Source organism: Alligator mississippiensis, chromosome 3, assembly GCF_030867095.1.
Source record: "Alligator mississippiensis isolate rAllMis1 chromosome 3, rAllMis1, whole genome shotgun sequence".
In the NCBI taxonomy this organism is placed as follows: domain Eukaryota; kingdom Metazoa; phylum Chordata; order Crocodylia; family Alligatoridae; genus Alligator; species Alligator mississippiensis.
This window is the reverse complement of record NC_081826.1, coordinates 269074389-269091898: the sequence shown is the minus strand read 5'-3', so window position 1 is coordinate 269091898 and position 17510 is coordinate 269074389. Positions and strand designations below refer to the sequence as shown.

The following is a 17510-nucleotide window of genomic DNA, read 5'->3' as shown; positions in this document are numbered from 1 at the left end:
TACACCAGGGGTGGGCAAGATACAGCCCACAGGCCAAATCTGGTCCGCAAAGCCGTTCTCTCTGGCATGGGGCCCCTAAATATTAAAAATATTTCTAACATTTTTTTTTTTTTTTTTATCTGTCTTTGATTCCTGTCAAAAATTACAGGAACCAGGGGCAGTAGGACCCAAGAGAAGCCCGGTGGGCTCCCACAACAGCAGGGCCCACCGGCTCGGGCCCCCCAGCCAGAAGCCCCAGCAGGGACTTCTGGCATGGGATCATGTGGCTGCACCCCACCAGAACCGCAGGTAAGGGGGGCGGGGAGGGCAGGGAAGGAGCCCAGGGAAAAGTGGCCCCTTGCCCACCCTGTGGCTGGTGCTCCTTGCTGTAGCAGCTCGCAGCCTGCACGGGGCTGTCCTGAGCAGGCACAGGCAGCCCCATGCGGACTGTGAGAGGCTGCAGTGCAGGGCACTAGGCAGGGGAGGGGCTGGTTTTCCCGCGCACAGCACCAACTTGTAACCCACCCCTGCAGCCAGCCTGGGTCCCGCAGTGGCTCTAGGCTCTCCTGTCAGGGTTGTGCAAGGCGGTAGCAGCTGCAGCCCCCCACTTGACATGCCAGGCAGTGTTTGCTGCTGCTGCCCGCCCGGAGCTCACATGCTGGGCAGCCCAGAGGCAGTGGTGGCAAACACAGCTCGGTGCAGCAGTGGGGGTGGGGGGGGACAGCTGCTGCTGCCACAGTGCAGCCCCAACGGGCGAGCCCAGAGCTGGCACAGGACCCAGGCTGGCAGTGGGGCAGGTTACAAGCTGGTGCTGAGCACAGGAAAAACAGCCTCTCCCCCACCCCGTGGCTGGTGCCCCACACTGCAGCCACTCACAGCCTGCCTGTGCCTGCTCAGGACAGCCCCGTGTGGGCTGCGAGCAGCTGGAGCAGGGAGCACCAGCCACAGGGTGGGTGAGGGACTGCTTTTCCCCGCAGTCAGCACCAGCTCATTCCCTGCTGTGGAGCATGGGGTCAGGACTGCACACTGCTCCCGCCTATACCATGGGGCTGTGGTCACTGGGAGTGAGCAGGTGCATGAGGCCCACACCTGTGTCCCAGGGCCAGCACCAGCGGGGCCCAGAGCAGGGTGGCAGGAGTACAGGGGTCCCGGGCAGCAGAGGCTCTATGGAGCCGGGCCGGCTCCCCACACTCCCTGCTGGTGCAGACCAACCTGGCTCCACAGACCCCTGCCAGCCTGGACCCTGCTCTGGGCCCCACCGGTGTTGGCCCTGAGACATTGGGACACTGGTCCCAAGATGGTGACCAGGGGGCAGGGCACCTGTCAAGCGGTGGGGCTACCTATGCAGCCCTCAACAGCTTGCCAAAATTGGGTAAGCGCCACCCCCCCCGCCCAAAATAATTGCCCGCCCCTGATCTACACTGTTTCACTCGGTAGAGCTGGGTGCCTTAATGCCATCCTCTGTAAGTTCACCCTCTAAGGGCTTTGTTACATATTTCACTTTAAGTTTCTCAAATGTTAATTGGCACTACTGTCAGCTCAAGTTTAGAGTAGTTACATGTTTAGGCTAAAAATCTTCTCCAATTGTCCTTAACCTATACAACTGTGATTTTATCACTAAAAGGGTTGGTGAGCCAGGACAGGCTTCTATCTCTGCTCGGGCCGGGGGGGGGGGGGGGGGGGGGGGCCTTCCAGAGATGGGTTGGTGGGGGTGGGAGCGTGAGGCTGGAAGGGGGTAGAATTTAATGATAGGGACCAAGTAGTGAAATGGGAGGTGGAGAGGCAATGGGTGGGAATGGCAGGTGGGGGCCGGGTGGTGAAATGAAGGAGGTCAGGCACTGAAGCTTCTAAAGGATAAAATAAAAGTAGAGGTGCACTGATACCTTGGTCCCATATGGTATCAACACCGATATAAGGAAAATTGACATTATCACCAAATCGGCTTTTTTTGGCTGATGTGGCTGATAATGTTGCCGATAAATGCTCTGTGCATGCACACAGCCCCAGCTGCTGCCATTCCACCTCAGTATCAAGTCGCTGAGTCTCAAAGTGGTGCGCACCTTGGTGGACCAGGTGGCAGTATTCTGTTATACAGCAGTAACTGAAATATCACTTTCTCCCCTGTACCCAAGAAAATATACATAGTATTTATGAAAAATTTGGAACAGTGACCAACAACTACAGTGAACATTGGTATCAGAACTTCCAGAGATCTAGCATAGAATATATATACCCCCAAACAGAAATATACAAAAGTCTTTTTAAATTTATCTTCCAGCTATTTAAAACCAAATTAAAAATATCTAATATGCAATGCAGTACTTGCTGCAGCATAGATCTGACCTAATTCACACATGCCAAAAGCCAAGTTAGAAAAAGCAGTTCAGTCATATAAAGATAAACCACCATGGGCAAAATTCAGCCTCCTGCTGTGCATCTAAATCAAGAGCGGGCAAAATACGGCATGCGGGCTGTATCCAGCCTGCCAGGCCATTTCTATTCGGCCTGTGGGGCCCCTCCAAAAAACAATTATTACCAGCCAGTAGCTGTCCCTCTGAAAGCTGGTGGAAAGTGCAAGCTTTCAGAGGATGCACATCGTTGGACTGGGCAGGCTCTGTGCCTTCACCTACACAGGGCTCCCAGCACTCCAGCTGGGAGCCTCATGTGGAAGCACTGAGCATGATGGCACATGACTGGACAGCTGGTGAGTGGAGAAGGAAGCTCCTACCTGCAGTGCCAGGAGCCCCACACGGAGGCGTAGAGCCAGTCCGGCTCAGTCTGACAGCGTGCGCTCCCAGCTACAGTGCTGGGAGCCTCACATGCTAACATGGAGGCAGCCTAGCCAGCCCGGTGGCACACGACTCCTGGAAGGAGTGCCAGGAGCTCCTGTGGTGATATGGAGCCCACCCATTGGTGCATGATTCCCCATGACTCCTGGTCTGCATGCCATCAAGCCAGACGAGGTCCATACTGCCACATGAAGCTTCTGGCACTCCTTCTGGGAGCCATGCACCATTGGTCTGGGCCAGACTGGGCTGGCTCAATGTCAGTATGTAGGCCTCTCAACACTGCAGCTGGGTGCGCACGTCACCAGGCCCAACCAAGCTGGCTCCATGCCTCCACATGGAGCTCCTAGCACTGCAGGTGGAAGCTGCAGACCGTCATATTGAGCCAGGCTGGCTCCATGCCTTCACACGCAGCTCCCCACTGGAGTGCTAGAAGCCCCATGTGGAATCATGGAGCCAGCCTGATTTGATGGTGTGCAGCTCCCGCCTGCAGTGCCAGGAGCCCCACGGGTGGGCACAGAGCCATCCCGGTCCGACCAAAGGCACATTGCCAGCAGGCTGGCCTGGCCTGGCTCTGTAAATTAGGCACGTATGAATTAGGTCAGATCTATGCTGCAGCAGATACTGAGTTGCATATTTGATATTTTTAATCTGGTTCCAAATAGCTGGAAGATACATTTAAAAGAACTTTTATATATTTCTGTTTGGGGGTATACATATTCTATGCTTGATCTCTGGAATTTCTGATACCAATGTTCACTGTAGTTGTTGGTCACTATCCCAGATCTTTCTATAGGAAAATATACATAGTACTGTACCTAAGTACAGACCTGGACACAGGCACGGGCAAACTGGGTGGCTGCCTGGTGCATGGACAGAAAAGGGGCTCCAAAAATGAAAAATAAAATTACACATCCAAAAAATGTTTTAATATTGCGCATATACGGGATTGGCAATGTTATCAATTGAGAACAAACTATTTTAAAACATTGATATCACAGATATGATAAAGACTTCTGCAACAAAAAAATCATTATCTCTGGCAAAGGGGGTCCCGATATTTAAAATTCGCTTGGGGCTGCCAGGAGTCTAGGCATACCTAGGTATCTGAAATACAACAATAAAGTTGTATTTCAGATACTGCTGTATAATACGGGACTCTGCCTGCCATGGGCTATGAGCACCCTAAGCGCCTGGTGCCTGCTGCTGCTACTGGGGGGGAGGGGGGGGTGGCACAACTTCCACAAACCTCCCCACCCCCCTACACCACACACAACCCCCCCCCACACCCAATATACAAGAGTAAGACTTTATTTTGAGCTATTATGCAATCGTTTCTATATGCACTATTCAAACACACATAAATCAAGACAAAAAATATTTATTGTATATAAAATTAAAATATGTTATTGTAGATTTGCTTCCCAACGTTTTGCTGAGCATGATCCCATTTATGGTCCCATTTCCTCAGCATGGCCCCTCACTCCCAACCCACAGCCCCCCACCCCTGCGACCGCATTTGGGGTCATGGCCCACAGTTTGGGAACCACTATAGTAGATATTTGATTTTTAATGTATGATTTTCTTTCCAGTTCCAAGATGGCAAACCCCCCACCCAAAAGGAGCTCTTCCAAGGTCAAGGGGAGAGACTTCCAGTGGCAAAGGTCAGGGCTTAGGCAATCAGGGGGCAGGGCACATATCAAGGGGCAGGGCTACCCCTGTGATCCTTAACAGCTCACCAAAAGTCCTACCCCTGATCTAAATGATGGCTTTCTAAACCACGTAAACTGCATTTTGGGCACTTACAGTTTGTGATTTTGCTTGCCCTGGAGCATGGGCACATAAGCATGCATGCATAGACTAAGAACGTACAAGAGGTTGTACACTAGCTGGGCAGGTATGAGACTACATGTGCATTCCCGCTCTGGATGTGGGCCTGTGTCTAAATCCACAGAACATAGCTAGCCAAAAATCCATGACTAGGAGATATTGAATTCTAGAGAAGGAAAGTCCCTCTCCCCAGCATTTTAGCTCAATAGCTACCATATTTCATGGTGTATAAGTCAAGTGTTAAAGCCCAATTTTTAACTCTTAAAATTCAACATAGATTATACACGTATTGTCATCCCCTGCGAGCGGTGCCAGGCTCGAGCACTGAGCCCAGCCCCATCCCCTGCAAGCGGCACCAGGCTCAGTGTTTGGCAGCTCTGCTCTCAGTGGATAGGCTGGACTTAGAGCTTGGCTGGCGCAGCCCAGGTAGCGCCACTCTCGGGGGATGGGGGTATGCCAGCCAAGCACCGAGCCCAGAGCTGCTCAGAGGGGACAGGGACGGGGGGTAGGACTGGGCTCAGCTGGCACGCCCCCCATCCTGGGAGCAGTGCTGCTTGGGCTGTGCCAGCTGAGAGCCAAACACAGCCCAATCTGCTGCAAGTGGCGCTGCTGAGAACCAACCCAGCCGCACCAGCCGAGCCCAGGCATGCCAGCCGGGTGCCGATCCTGGCGCTGCTCACAGGGGATGGGGCTAGGCTTGGCACGCGACAGCACCACTCACAGCAGACAGGCTCAGTGCTCAGCTGGTACAGCCCCATCCCCTGTGAGCGATGCCAGGTTTGGTGCTCGGCTGGCATAGCCCAGGCAGTGCCATTCACAGGGGTTAGGGTCACACCAGCTGAACGCCGAGCAGTGCTGTAGCACGTGTCCATTCCCCAGGTGCCCGACCCACAGTGAGGGCACACAGGGGCTGGTATAAGCCAACCCCATGCTTGTGATCCAAGAAGTTAGGTCGACTTATATACCAAATGTATGAAATTCCTAGCTTTTTGGATCAGAAAAATGGGGTCAACTTATACATCGCGTCAACCTGTACACTTTGAAATACAGTAAGTGGCTAGCACACTTCTCTAGAAAACATGACATACCTGAGTCCTGAGTTCTAAACTCCCTTGCTAAGAAAGCACTTGAATCAGTACCTCTAATTTATCAGCACCATTCTATAACTCCCGTGCCACACCTTCATCATTAGCCAGTCCTCTCTGGGCAGGTGGCCTCCACTCTTCCCCACTTCATGTTTCTAGGACATATGTATGTATGTAGCCACTTCCATACCTGGGTAATGCAGACCCTACTACACACACTCCACCTACACATGCACACTTAAATGCTCATGGTGCAGGGGAAACAGAATCATAAACTGGGCAAGCGCTGAAAATGTCATTTATTCAACTAGTACAGAATATGATGTACATTTTTTTTAAAGAGCCCACACAGCCTGGGTGCTGACTTGGAGCATAGGCCGAAAAATAAAAGCTGCCAGTACAACCACACTATCTGGCCAGAGGCATGGTAGCAGATGGAAGTCACCAGTGCCCCAATGCATCCCGCTGCCCAGCTGTCTTGTACCCATCCAGCCCTTCCAAGTGCTCTTTAACTAAGTCAGCAGTCACCTTTGGTAGTCTGGTGCCTTTTGGACATCTGTCTATGCTCAAGGTGGGGGGATTGTCTTGGGCAGTATTAAGGAATACTGAAGCAAAGAACTCATTGAAGAGCTCTACCTTTTCATCTGCATCAACCACCCACTGACCTGATTTGCCCTGCAGGGGCCCTATGCTACTCTGCGCTTTCTTTTTGCTCGCTATGTATCTGCAGAAAGACTTTTTATTGTCCTTGATTGTTGTAGCCAGCCTAAGCTCCAGCCCTGCCTTGGCCTACCTAACTGACTCCCTGCAACACACCAGGGTGGTGTATGCCTCCTTAGTGGCAGCCCCCTGCTTCTACTGCCTATACAGCTCTTTCTTTGGCCTCAGTTTTTCCTGAAGCTCCCTGTTTAGCCAAGTGGGCTTTTTTATCCCCTTAGCCCCTTTCCTGCATAAGGGGATAGACTCCTTTTGTGTCCCAAGGATCACTCCCTTGAGAAACTTCTAGCCCCCTCAGACCCCATTAGCCCGATGCTCTTGAGTTCTGCCACCTCACTAATTAGGTTCCTAAGTTTACTAATGTTGGCCTTTCTGAAGTCTAAAACTTTAGCATCACTGGATATTTTTCTCACCCTTTGCTGGATAATGAACTCTACCAAGTGGTGGTCACCATCACCCTGGTTACTGTGTACCCGCAAGTCCCCCACGAGATCATCCCCTGTTGCTAAGACCAGGCCAAGCAAGGCACTACTTCTGGTGAGACTGAAAGCCATCTGGGTGTAGGTGGAAGTAAATGGGGCCAAAGGACCCAACTTGCTCACCACAGGGGTCTCAATCTGACCCCCCGCCTTCCCTCCCAACAGACTTACCAATCCAACAATGCTTTGCAAGCTCCTGGTCTGGCCACATACATGCTGTGTGTGGCAGGGCACCTTTGGTGCCTACCATTTTAAGGGCCAGAATAGGCAGCAGAGCAGCCTGCAGTTGACTGCTCTCTCAATCAGAAGAGTCACATGGCCAGCAGGAGGCTGCCTGATTGGGAAGAGGGCCCAGCTGGTAGGGATAAGAGCAGGCCCTGAGTAGTAGGGCCAGCAGTTTGCTGCAAACAGCCAGAGGGGAAATATTGCCCAGCTGGACCTGCTGCTCACATAACATCTTTGGAGGGACAGGGCAAGAACTATGGGGATGAAGGAGGTTCCTGGTCCTGGGGCATGACCTAAAACTACACCCTGCTAGGGATGGATGGTGTGGTGGGGCTGCTAATGGAGGGGTGGTCCCCAGGGAATGCCACATCAGTTGCCTCCCTAGTGAAAGGTGAGTATGAGGCACCTTATAGTCTTAGCCCCCACAACCTGATGGGTAACCTGGCAGTAGGGACAGGAAGGGGGCCAGGCATATCTACGGACACCTGAGCCCCACAGGGTTTAAGACCCTAAGGCCCCAGTGAAGGGGGACTAAGTGGTGGCCCCAGCAATGGGGCAGAGTATTGGTCCCAGTGAGGAAGCACAGAGTGGGTAGTAGGCTGCACAAATTAGGGTCCATAGGAGCAGCCTGAAGGCCTGTGCATGATGGTACAAAATAGGGTCCATATAGGTGTGCTTGAAGGGCTGCACAGGGGTGCATATGGTAGGGTCAGTGTGACACAAAGGACTGCACAGAGGCCAGCCCCAACAGTTCAGTGATAGGGGCCCTAGTGAAAGGGGCAGAAGTTGGAGGCCCTACCTAGCTAAAAGGCATGAGTGGAGGCCCTAGTAAGAGAGCGGAGGCCCAGGCATGTATGAGGAGGCGTGAGGTATAGTGTTTACTTCGGATGCCATCTGTGAGGCATGGGATGCAGTATAGGAAAGGTCAGAGCTGGGTATAATGCCCTAGGTATCAGGGCATAAAATAGGCAGCCTTCTGCATTATTACATCCTCTTTTGTATATCACATCATGGCAGGCGAGACTGGCCTGCCCACCTGTCCAGGGTAGTCTGTCCTATGTTCTGACTGGCCTTGTGACTGCCCCCCGTCATACTGCAGCTGTGCATACACATGACATTTACCAAAAAAAGCTGGTTGCCAATAATGTTAATTTTCCAATACAATGTGCACTGATCCATTAGTCCATCTCTACTCTGAAGTCAACATTTAATGAAAACATGTATGACTGGAAATATTTTACAGAACTGCTGTTTTTTTAAGGAAAACGTTTTTGTCGTTCTTCAAATAATTAAGATAGTATAAACCTCCTTATGACATGCTTATTTGAAAATGTGCTGTTCCTAAATGACAGTCCTCTATAATATAATTGATACCACTGCTGTATAAATAATAAGTTGCTTTATGTATAGTAATAGCAAGGTCAGAATACAAAAAGACAAAAATCCCTTCTCCATGGATCCTAAGATGACAAAATACTTTCTCTTATGACCATTTAAGTCAGGAGTGTCAAACTCACCTGGGGATCCAAGCTGGATCTGGACTGCCAGAGTGACCACCACAGGGTCTGGGAGGGGTGGCAGGAATGTGGGGTCCAACAGCAGATGGCCATGCCCAATGGGGCCAAAGGACCCAACTGCCAGTGCCATCCAGTAGCTCAGACAGAGGCTCTACAGGCCATACCTAGCCTGCAGGTTGTATCTGCCCCACAGGCTGTATGTTTGACACTCCTGATTTAAGTTAATCATCATTTCAGTTAATAACATTTAAAAATGTTTTGATGTATATTTCAGATTTGAGCAGGACAGTACTTCAAAATAAAGCATGGGCCTCATACTATTTCTTTTTCTAAAGAACCCTTCTTTTCAAAAGTAAGTCCAGAGGTTTCTGAACTCTCAAGGTAAGATTTTCAAGGCCCCCCAGACTTAGCTTTACTTACATTAACCGAAATCAGTGGCAAAAATCCCAGAAACTTTTATGCGAGTTTGGGTGCACAGGGTACTTCTGAAAATCCCACCTACGGGCTTTATTTATAAGCAACAACAAATCACTCCCAACTGCATGTGGGTTTCCTCTCTGATAAAAACCTGTGAGAATGCCCTTTGGGACTGAATACCAAAGTTCAAGCTATCTTGATGCAATACAATGCATTACCTGCAAATGCATAAAGCTAGTTCTCAAGGGAATACTACAGCAGCAGCCTTTCAAAATCTTTAAAGTTCTGAACAAATATTTAAAAATAAAATTGCACCTTCTTTACAAAAGAACACTAACACTTAACATTTAATCTTGTCAATAAAAATATAACTACAGGAAAAAAATCACAAAGCCTGCAAGGTGGTATGAACCCTGTTTGTTGAACAAGCCTAATCTTCTTTGACAAAGTAACTACTTGGGTGGATGAAAGGAATGCTGTGGATATAGTGTATCTGGACTTCACAACACTTTTGACAAGGTCCCACATGACTGTCTCATAAACAAATTGGAGAAATGTGGGTAAGATAAAACTATTACTGGGTAGATAGATAACTGGCTCAACAGCCACAAGCAAAGGGTAATTATTAATGGGTCCATGTCAGAATGGCAGGAGGTTTCAAGTGGAGTTCCACAGGAGTCTGTCCTGGACCCAGCAGTTGTTCAACATGTTTATGAAAGATTTGGATGCTGTGCACTCAAGAACTTGAGCAGACAGCACAAAATTGGGAAGGACAATGAACATATTGGAGGATGCAAGCACAACTCAGAAAGATCTCAACAGATTGGAGAGTCAGGATAGAATGAAGTTCAATGCAAACAAATGCAAGATGCTATACCTCAGGGGGAATAAATAAAAACAAATAAAAAATGGGGGACACCTGGCTGGATGGCAGCTCTGTGGAAAAGGACTTGGGAGTCTTGGTTGACCAGACTCAATACGAGTCTGTACTGTGATGTAGCTGTACAAAAGGCAAATGTGGTTTTGGGATGCATCAATAGAAGCATTAGGTACAAGACACAGGAGATGATAGTGCCTCTATTTGGCACTGGTTAAGCTTCATCTGGAGTAGTGTGTGCAGTTCTGGGCTCCACATTTTAAAAAGGATATAGAGAAGTTAGAGACAGTCCAGAGGTAGGTAACAAAGATGATCAAGAGCTTGGAAGGCAAGTCCTATGAGAGACTGAAGGTGATAGGCATTTGCAGCTTGTGGAGAAGTTACTTAAGAGGGTACATGAGAACAGTCCTCAAATACTTGAAGGGCTTCCATAAAGAAGAAGAAAAGCACCTTTTCTCTCTTGTTGCAGAAAGGAGGATGTGGACCAATGGCTTGAAATTGCAGCAAAGTAAATTTAATTTAGACAATATCTGGAAAAACTTCTTTACTGTTAGAACATTGAGACAATGGAATAGATGCCTTAAAGAAGTTGTGGACCCTGTCACTGGAGATGTTCAGGAAGTAGTTGAACAGTCACTGGTCGAGGATGATCTAGGTGTAGGTATTTTCTACCATGGGTATTGCCTATGCTCCTAGGCTTGCTGGTTGCTCTGCCCCTGACCCTCACCCCCACCTTTTTCTGCCGTGTGTCAGGGTGGTTGTAAGTCTCCCCAGAGGCACTGAGTGTTCACTACACCTAAGGCTAGGGACTTCAACTGGCATGTACTAAACTTGTTTTCTCACAGGTCTGCTGCTCTCACAAATCACGTTATGCACAGAATCATGTTGCTCGAGCTGTCCCTGTCTCTACCCTTTCAGAAAGTCATGGGGGGGGGGGGGGAATCAAATCAAGATCTGACATTTCAGAAACATAATGCATGCAAAAACAACCCCCCCAAAAAGCCCCAATTTGAGAGAACAACCTGTGGGACATTACATTAAGAAAAACAAATACTGAAAACAATGGTTTAGCCACAAGATGGAAATAAGGCCCCAGCCCACCAGAAGCACCTGAAAAGGCTGCCTTTTAAAACAGCCACGCTCAGTGTTTTTGGACTCAAGGAGTACGGCCTCTGCACTGCAGCTGGACAACCAGGTCAGCAACACTCAACCCTTTAAGCATGGCCAGCTGGGACTGAGCCTCCTGCCCCATTCCAGGGCTGTTGTTAAGGAGCTCCTGCTGCGGAGCAAACCGGCCCCAGTCGGTGCAACTTTCCTGGTGCCCTGCAATCCTGTCCGTATGGGAGACCCTGGTCTGACTTTGGCTTGCTTCCTGACAGCAGCTTCTGGTGAGCCCCTGGCTCAGGCCATGAGCCCATATGAATTTGAAAGATGGCCTGGCTTTGAGCAGTGGGTTGGACCAGAACAGCATTTCATGACCCAAAAGTAGGTTGCAAGAAATATATGAAAGGGCTGTGAACAAACTTGAAAAATAGATTCTCTTTTAAAGGAAAAATAAGTTGTGGGAAATCATGGCTTTTCCCTTGCAGCAGGGAGGCAGAGCTCCAGCCCGCAAGCCCTCCCCCCGGGCTGGGGGCAGCCGGTGGGGAGCGTGTCCAGGCTGGCCGTTACTGTTTGCAGGCGAGTCCTGGTACAAAAGAAGCTGAGATCCACCGGATTAGAGAGGTCCGTCTAGGACTTCAGCTGATTTCTGGGAACACCCCTGTGGAGCCAGGCAGCAGGCAAACCCCCTGGTTAGGCTGGGGCACGCCGGGGACAAGGCCTACCCTGGGGTCCCTGGTGCTTGTGGGGCAGAGGCGGACTCCAAGCCCGCGCGGCCGCGCCTCGCCCCCGGCCTGCGGCACCGCCAGAGGCAGCTCACTGCAGGCGGGGGCCGTGGCCCTGGCCCGGCCCCGGCCCGGCCCTGGCCCCGGCCCCTACCCCGGAGCCGCGCTGCGAGGCTCGTGCGCCCTCCCCAGGGCAGGAGCGGCCCGTTGCAGCGCGGAGGCGACCCCGGGGCTCCTGACCCTGCGGTCCCAGCCGGGCAGCCCGGGGGCAGGTGCCCAGCGCAGCGGGTTAGCACCCTACCTGCGAGCGCCGCTCGGCTCGTGGCGACAAGCAGCAGCAGCAGCAGCGGGGCCATGCCGGCCCGACCCGGCTCCCTGCCCCCTGCCCGGGGAGGAGGTCGGTGGGGTCTGGTTGCAGCGGGGCGGGGCCGCGAGAGCGCAGGGGCCGGCGCGGGGAGCCTGCTGCTGCTGCTGCTGCTGCTGCTCCCGGGCCGCCGCCCGCCGCGGTTCCTGCCGGGGGCTGGGCAGCCCCGCACCGAGCCTTCACCTGGGCTCCCGCTCAGGCCTTTAACGCCAGGATCAAAGCTCAGCCCCACACGCCTCCCTCGCGCACAGGTCTTCTTTCCACATACGGGGGAAAAAAAAGCACCGCTCGGCTTTCTGCCCCGCGCTGTCTGCACGACCCGCGCCCCGGTAGTGGTGCCCTCTGCAGGGGAAACATCCAGCAAGCGTCCCCAGAAGCAGCTGTGATTGATTGGTGGTTTTGATGTCCTCGCGCAGGTGAATCATCTGAACGCACTTTTTTTTTGTCTTTCAGCACTGCCTGCAATGGCTGTGCGACAGCAAGAGCTCCAGTGTAGTGTAGCAGACACCAGCAGTCCGGCCCCGCTCCGTGCGGGTGAATCTATGCTGCCTGCCAGGTGGGTGTTGCCGCCCGAGCTGAGGGGCTACAGCTGGACTGCTGCACGCCACCCAGTTAGCCCGTTTAAACCCAGCCTCCGCACATGAACGGTACCCTGGAGTCATTAGTGTGACTGCAGTTATAGGCATAGCCAGGTGCACATCCGCAGGTGTTTGTTTGATCTGGGAACATTTCCTCCGTTTTACATTAGTATTACTCATTATAGAAATATAATGAAAGGATGGTCCCTGCCTGTAGTGAGCTCAGAGCACGGTCATGGGGCTAACTAATCCCATCCAAACAATCATGGCAACTCCTTGAGGTCAGGGGATAATAAGCGCTGTCTCTAATGAGCTCAGATCAAAGCCCTGTCCTAGCCAGTCGTTAGAACCAGTTCCCTGGGGCTGCCGGAAACAGGCCACTCACCCAAGCCTTTAAAAGCAAGCCTCAGAGAGGAACTGGGTCAGAGAAGCAGGTTTCATAGACAAGTATAACCAACATGAATTATAACTAGGGATCTACTTAACTTGCAGGGAGAGGAGACATTTTTTGTAACTTGCTTGTGTCATAAAGCGCCAGTTTCATGGGTATTTCCAGGCAGCCCCACCCCTCGCTGCTGCTTGGTGGAGAGGCATATACTGTATAATTTAATAGCAAATTCCATGGAAAGTAAACATTATCATCTTATTTATCATACTTATTATAAATCTAAATATTAAATTTAAATCTAAATTTAAATATAAATGTATATGCAATATGAATTGTAACATCATTTATTATATGTAGCATTCTACAAACAAAAGTTTTAAATACTAATTAATGATAGCTTTAATTGAAACATTTTTCAATTTACGAACTGGCACCTTCACTTATCCACATCACTAGCAAACAGTAACTCCGTCTTGTGATCTATGGCTGTAGCGATTGTTGCATAGTCTGTATTGCGGTAAGCAATGGGACACTCTAAAACAGTATATTATCTGAATAATACGCTGGCTTTTTATTTAGGTTGATTTTCCAGGAAATCACAGCTAGTGCGGTATTTCCTGGCAATCGGGGACAATGCTACTCTTTGCTGTTTCCACAAAAACTGCAAAACCATAAATTAAGTAGATCCCTAATTATAACATCCAGAATTCATTCACCAGCTTCATATACACCATCATCTGCCTATAGTGCTGCTCTGCTGTCTACATTAGCCAGACATGGAAATTCCTATGTAAAGAATAATTGAACACTGATTTGATATCAGTTCTAGGAAGACACAGAAGCCCGTGTCGAACGCTTTAACTTCCTTGGACATTCTATTACTGACCTCAGAGTAGCCATCATTAAAGCAAACAATTACTGTAAAAAGCAATTTGAATGCAGAATTGAAGAACTAGAAATCATCCACAGACTAGATTGTATCAACCATGATCTCAACAGGGATTATGGTTTCTTATTCCATTACCTGAACTAGCTATTAATTTGGGTCTCCCTCCAAGTGTTAACTACCTTATTCATCTCAACTGATTCAGCCAGTCCACTTATTGCTTCTCTTAGCAGCCTCCCTTTCTATTCTGTATGAAGGTTTTCTTTTTGCCCATCCTTTCATAGCATCTGACCAAGCACACTGTTGTCTATGAAAGCTTATGCCTCTCCGATCCAGTTAGTTTCTAAGGGCGTATGTACACGCCACCATTTTTGCCCTTTCATGCGCTGCAACCGCATGCCTGTTTGCACGACCAGGATTTCCTAATGCTTTACAAGTCTTTCCTGTGCATTCAGGTAAACTTCTCTGACGTAGTTTAGTTTGGCTCATCGGGAATTAAAGCATCACATCCATGGATTTGTTGTGTGTAAATACAAAGGCACTCAAAGACATATAATAAGCCTCTTTGTCTACCACATGGCACTGCAATTTTTCTGTAGTTCACCCCTTCAAATTTCTTTCACTTCTGAATTGCTTCCACTTTTTTTTTTGCTCAACAGGCATGGAGTGGGCGGGGGGCCCCAGGTTGGGGAACAGCGCTGGACTGTCCTGCTCTCCTGCAGCACCGGCCGGGGAGCCAGCTTAATTTGACAGCCTCGTGCATGTAAACACGGATGCAACGCTCCAAAATAAACAAGTTTAAATTTTATAAACTTATTTCATGAGGATTAAAACCCATGGTGTGTACAGGTGCCATCCTGCTCTACTTTCTGCTTGTGTCTGTTGTTCATAGTACAGAATATGATGTACATTTTTTTTAAAACGCCCACACAGCCTGGGTGCTGACTTGGAGCATAGGCAGAAAAATAAAAGCTGCCACAACAACCACACGATCTGGCCAGAGGCATGGTAGCAGCTAGAAGTCACCAGTGCCCCAATGCATCCCACTGCCCAGAGTGTCTGACTGCCCTGTTAGGACTCAGGAGTAGGCTTATAGCCTACTCAACATTAACTGATAGTGGGTGCATCTATACAAGACACTACGTTGCCATAGCTCCTTGCTAGGCGATTCATAGATTATAGAGTAGGAAGGGACTCAATGGATCATTGAGTCTGACCCCCTGCCCCTGGCAGGAAAGAGGACCGAGGTCAGGCGACCCCAGCCAGGTGATTGTCAAGCCTCCTCTTGAAGACCTCCAAGTTAGGTGACAGCACCACCTCTCTTGGAAGCCCATTCCAGACTCTGGCTACCCTTATTGTAAAGAATTTCTTCCTAATGCCTAACCTAAATCTACTCTCCACTAGTTTGCACCCATTATTCCTAGTTACTCCCTGGGGTGCTCTGGTAACCAGTGCATCCCCAATTCCCTGCTGTCCTCTCCTGATAAATGTATAAGGCAGCTACAAGGTCACCCCTCAGCCTTCTTTTGTATAGGCTGAAGAGATCCAGATCTCTCAACCTTTCCTTGTAGGGTCTCTCATGGAGACTACTAATCATGTGAGTGGCCCTCCTCTGAACCCTCTCCAGATCCTTCGTATCCCTTTTGAAGTGCGGCACCCAAAACTGGGCACAGTACTCCAACTGCGGCCTGACTAATGCTGCATAGAGAGGGAGCATCACCTCTCTCGATCTGTTGGTCATGCATCTGCTAATACACGACAAGGGGCAATTGGCTTTGTTGATGGCCTCGTTACACTGCCAGCTCATGTTCATCTTGGAGTCAGCTATGACTCCAAGATCTCTCTCAGCCTCTCTACTGCTGAGGAGGACATCCCCCAACCTGTAGGTGTGCTGGGGATTCCTCCTTCCTAGGTGGAGTATCTTGCATTTGTCTTTTTTAAATTGCATCCTATTACATTCCGCCCATTGATCTAACCTGTCCAGGTTGATCTGTATCTGCTGGCCCGTGTTGGTTTCCTTTCAGCATCGTTTCCCCTGCTGGGCTTTCACAAATATGCTCTTTGATGATTTTTTCTAGTATTTTCACAGGGATAGAGGTAAGACTGACTGGCCTAAAGTTACCCGGCTCCTCCCTTCCTCCCTTCTTAAAAATGGGCACCACGTTGGCCTTTTTCCAGTCCTCAGGGACCTGTCCAGAGCACTATGAGAGCTCAAACAGCTGTGCCAGCAGCTCAGCAATGACACTGGCCAATTACTTCAGCACCTGTGGAAGGAGGTCATCTGGGCCGGCTGACTTGTACCCATCCAGCCCTTCCAAGTGCTCTTTAACTAAGTCAGCAGTCACCTTTGGCAGTTTGGTGCCTTTTGGACATCTGTCTATGCTCAAGGTGGGGGGATTGTATTGGGCAGTATTAAGGAATACCAAAGCGAAGAACTCATTGAAGAGCTCTGCCTTTTTGTCTGCATCATCCACCAACTGACCTGATTTGTCCTGCAGGGGCCCTATGCTACTCTGCGCTTTCTTTTTGCTTGCTATGAATCTGTAGAAGGACTTTTTATTGTCCTTGATTGTTGTAGCCAGCCTAAGCTCTAGTCCTGCCTTGGCCTGCCTCACTGACTCTCTGCAACACACCAGGGTGGTGTTTGCCTCCTTGGTGGCTGCCCCCTGCTTCCACTGCCTATACAGCTCTTTCTTTGGCCCCAGTTTTTCCTGAAGCTCCCTGTTCAACCAAGTGGGCTTTTTTATCCCCTTAGCCCCTTTCCTGCATAAGGGGATAGACTCCTTTTGTGTCCCAAGGATCACTCCCTTGAGAAACTTCCAACCCTAAATGGACCCCCATTAGCCCGATGCTCTTGAGTTCTGCCACCTCACTAACTAGGTTCCTAAGTTTACTAATGTTGGCCCTTCTGAAGTCTAAAACTTTAGCATCACTGGATTTTTTTCTCACCCTTTGCTGGATAATGAACTCTACCAAGTGGTGGTCATTATCACCCATGTTACTGTGTACCCACAGGTCCCCCATGAGATCATCCCCTGTTGCTAAGACCAGGCCTAGAAAGGTGCTACCCCTGGTGGGACTGGACAGCACCTGGGTTAGGTGCAGACCTGCTAGCAGAAAGACAGACAAGGGCTTGATCTCGGACCCAAGGGCAGTCTCCCTTCATAGATTCATAGATGTTAGGGTCGGAAGGGACCTCAATAGATCATCGAGTCCGACCCCCTGCATAGGCAGGAAAGAGTGCTGGGTCTAGATGACCCCAGCTAGATGCTTATCTAACCTCTTCTTGAAGACCCCCAGGGTAGGGGAGAGCACCACCTCCCTTGGGAGCCTGTTCCAGACCTTGGCCACTCTAACTGTGAAGAAGTTCTTCCTAATGTCCAATCTAAATCTGCTCTCTGCTAGCTTGTGGCCATTATTTCTTGTAACCCCCGGGGGCGCCTTGGTGAATAAATACTCGGGGGTTACAAGAAATAATGGCCACAAGCTAGCAGAGAGCAGATTTAGATTGGACATTAGGAAGAACTTCTTCACAGTTCGAGTGGCCAAGGTCTGG

At 49.9% G+C, this 17510-nt stretch overlaps 1 protein-coding gene and 1 long non-coding RNA gene across 2 annotated transcripts in view; one reads left to right on the top strand and one right to left on the bottom strand.

The window, feature by feature from the left end:
• LOC102566149 (chondroitin sulfate proteoglycan 4) overlaps nt 1-12157 on the bottom strand; it is a 55591-nt gene extending 43434 nt beyond the window's left edge. The window contains exon 1 of the mRNA XM_014594044.3: nt 12040-12157. Coding sequence (XP_014449530.3) covers nt 12040-12094 — 55 coding nt within the window. The 5' untranslated portion in view covers nt 12095-12157. The remainder of the gene's footprint in view (nt 1-12039) is intronic.
• Nucleotides 12158-12219: 62 nt separating this feature from the next.
• On the top strand, nt 12220-14800 carry LOC106738501 (uncharacterized). The gene is made up of 3 exons (XR_002093051.2): nt 12220-12353; nt 12556-12658; nt 14614-14800. It is a non-coding gene; the product is annotated as an uncharacterized LOC106738501 (long non-coding RNA).
• The last annotated feature ends 2710 nt before the right edge of the window (nt 14801-17510 follow it).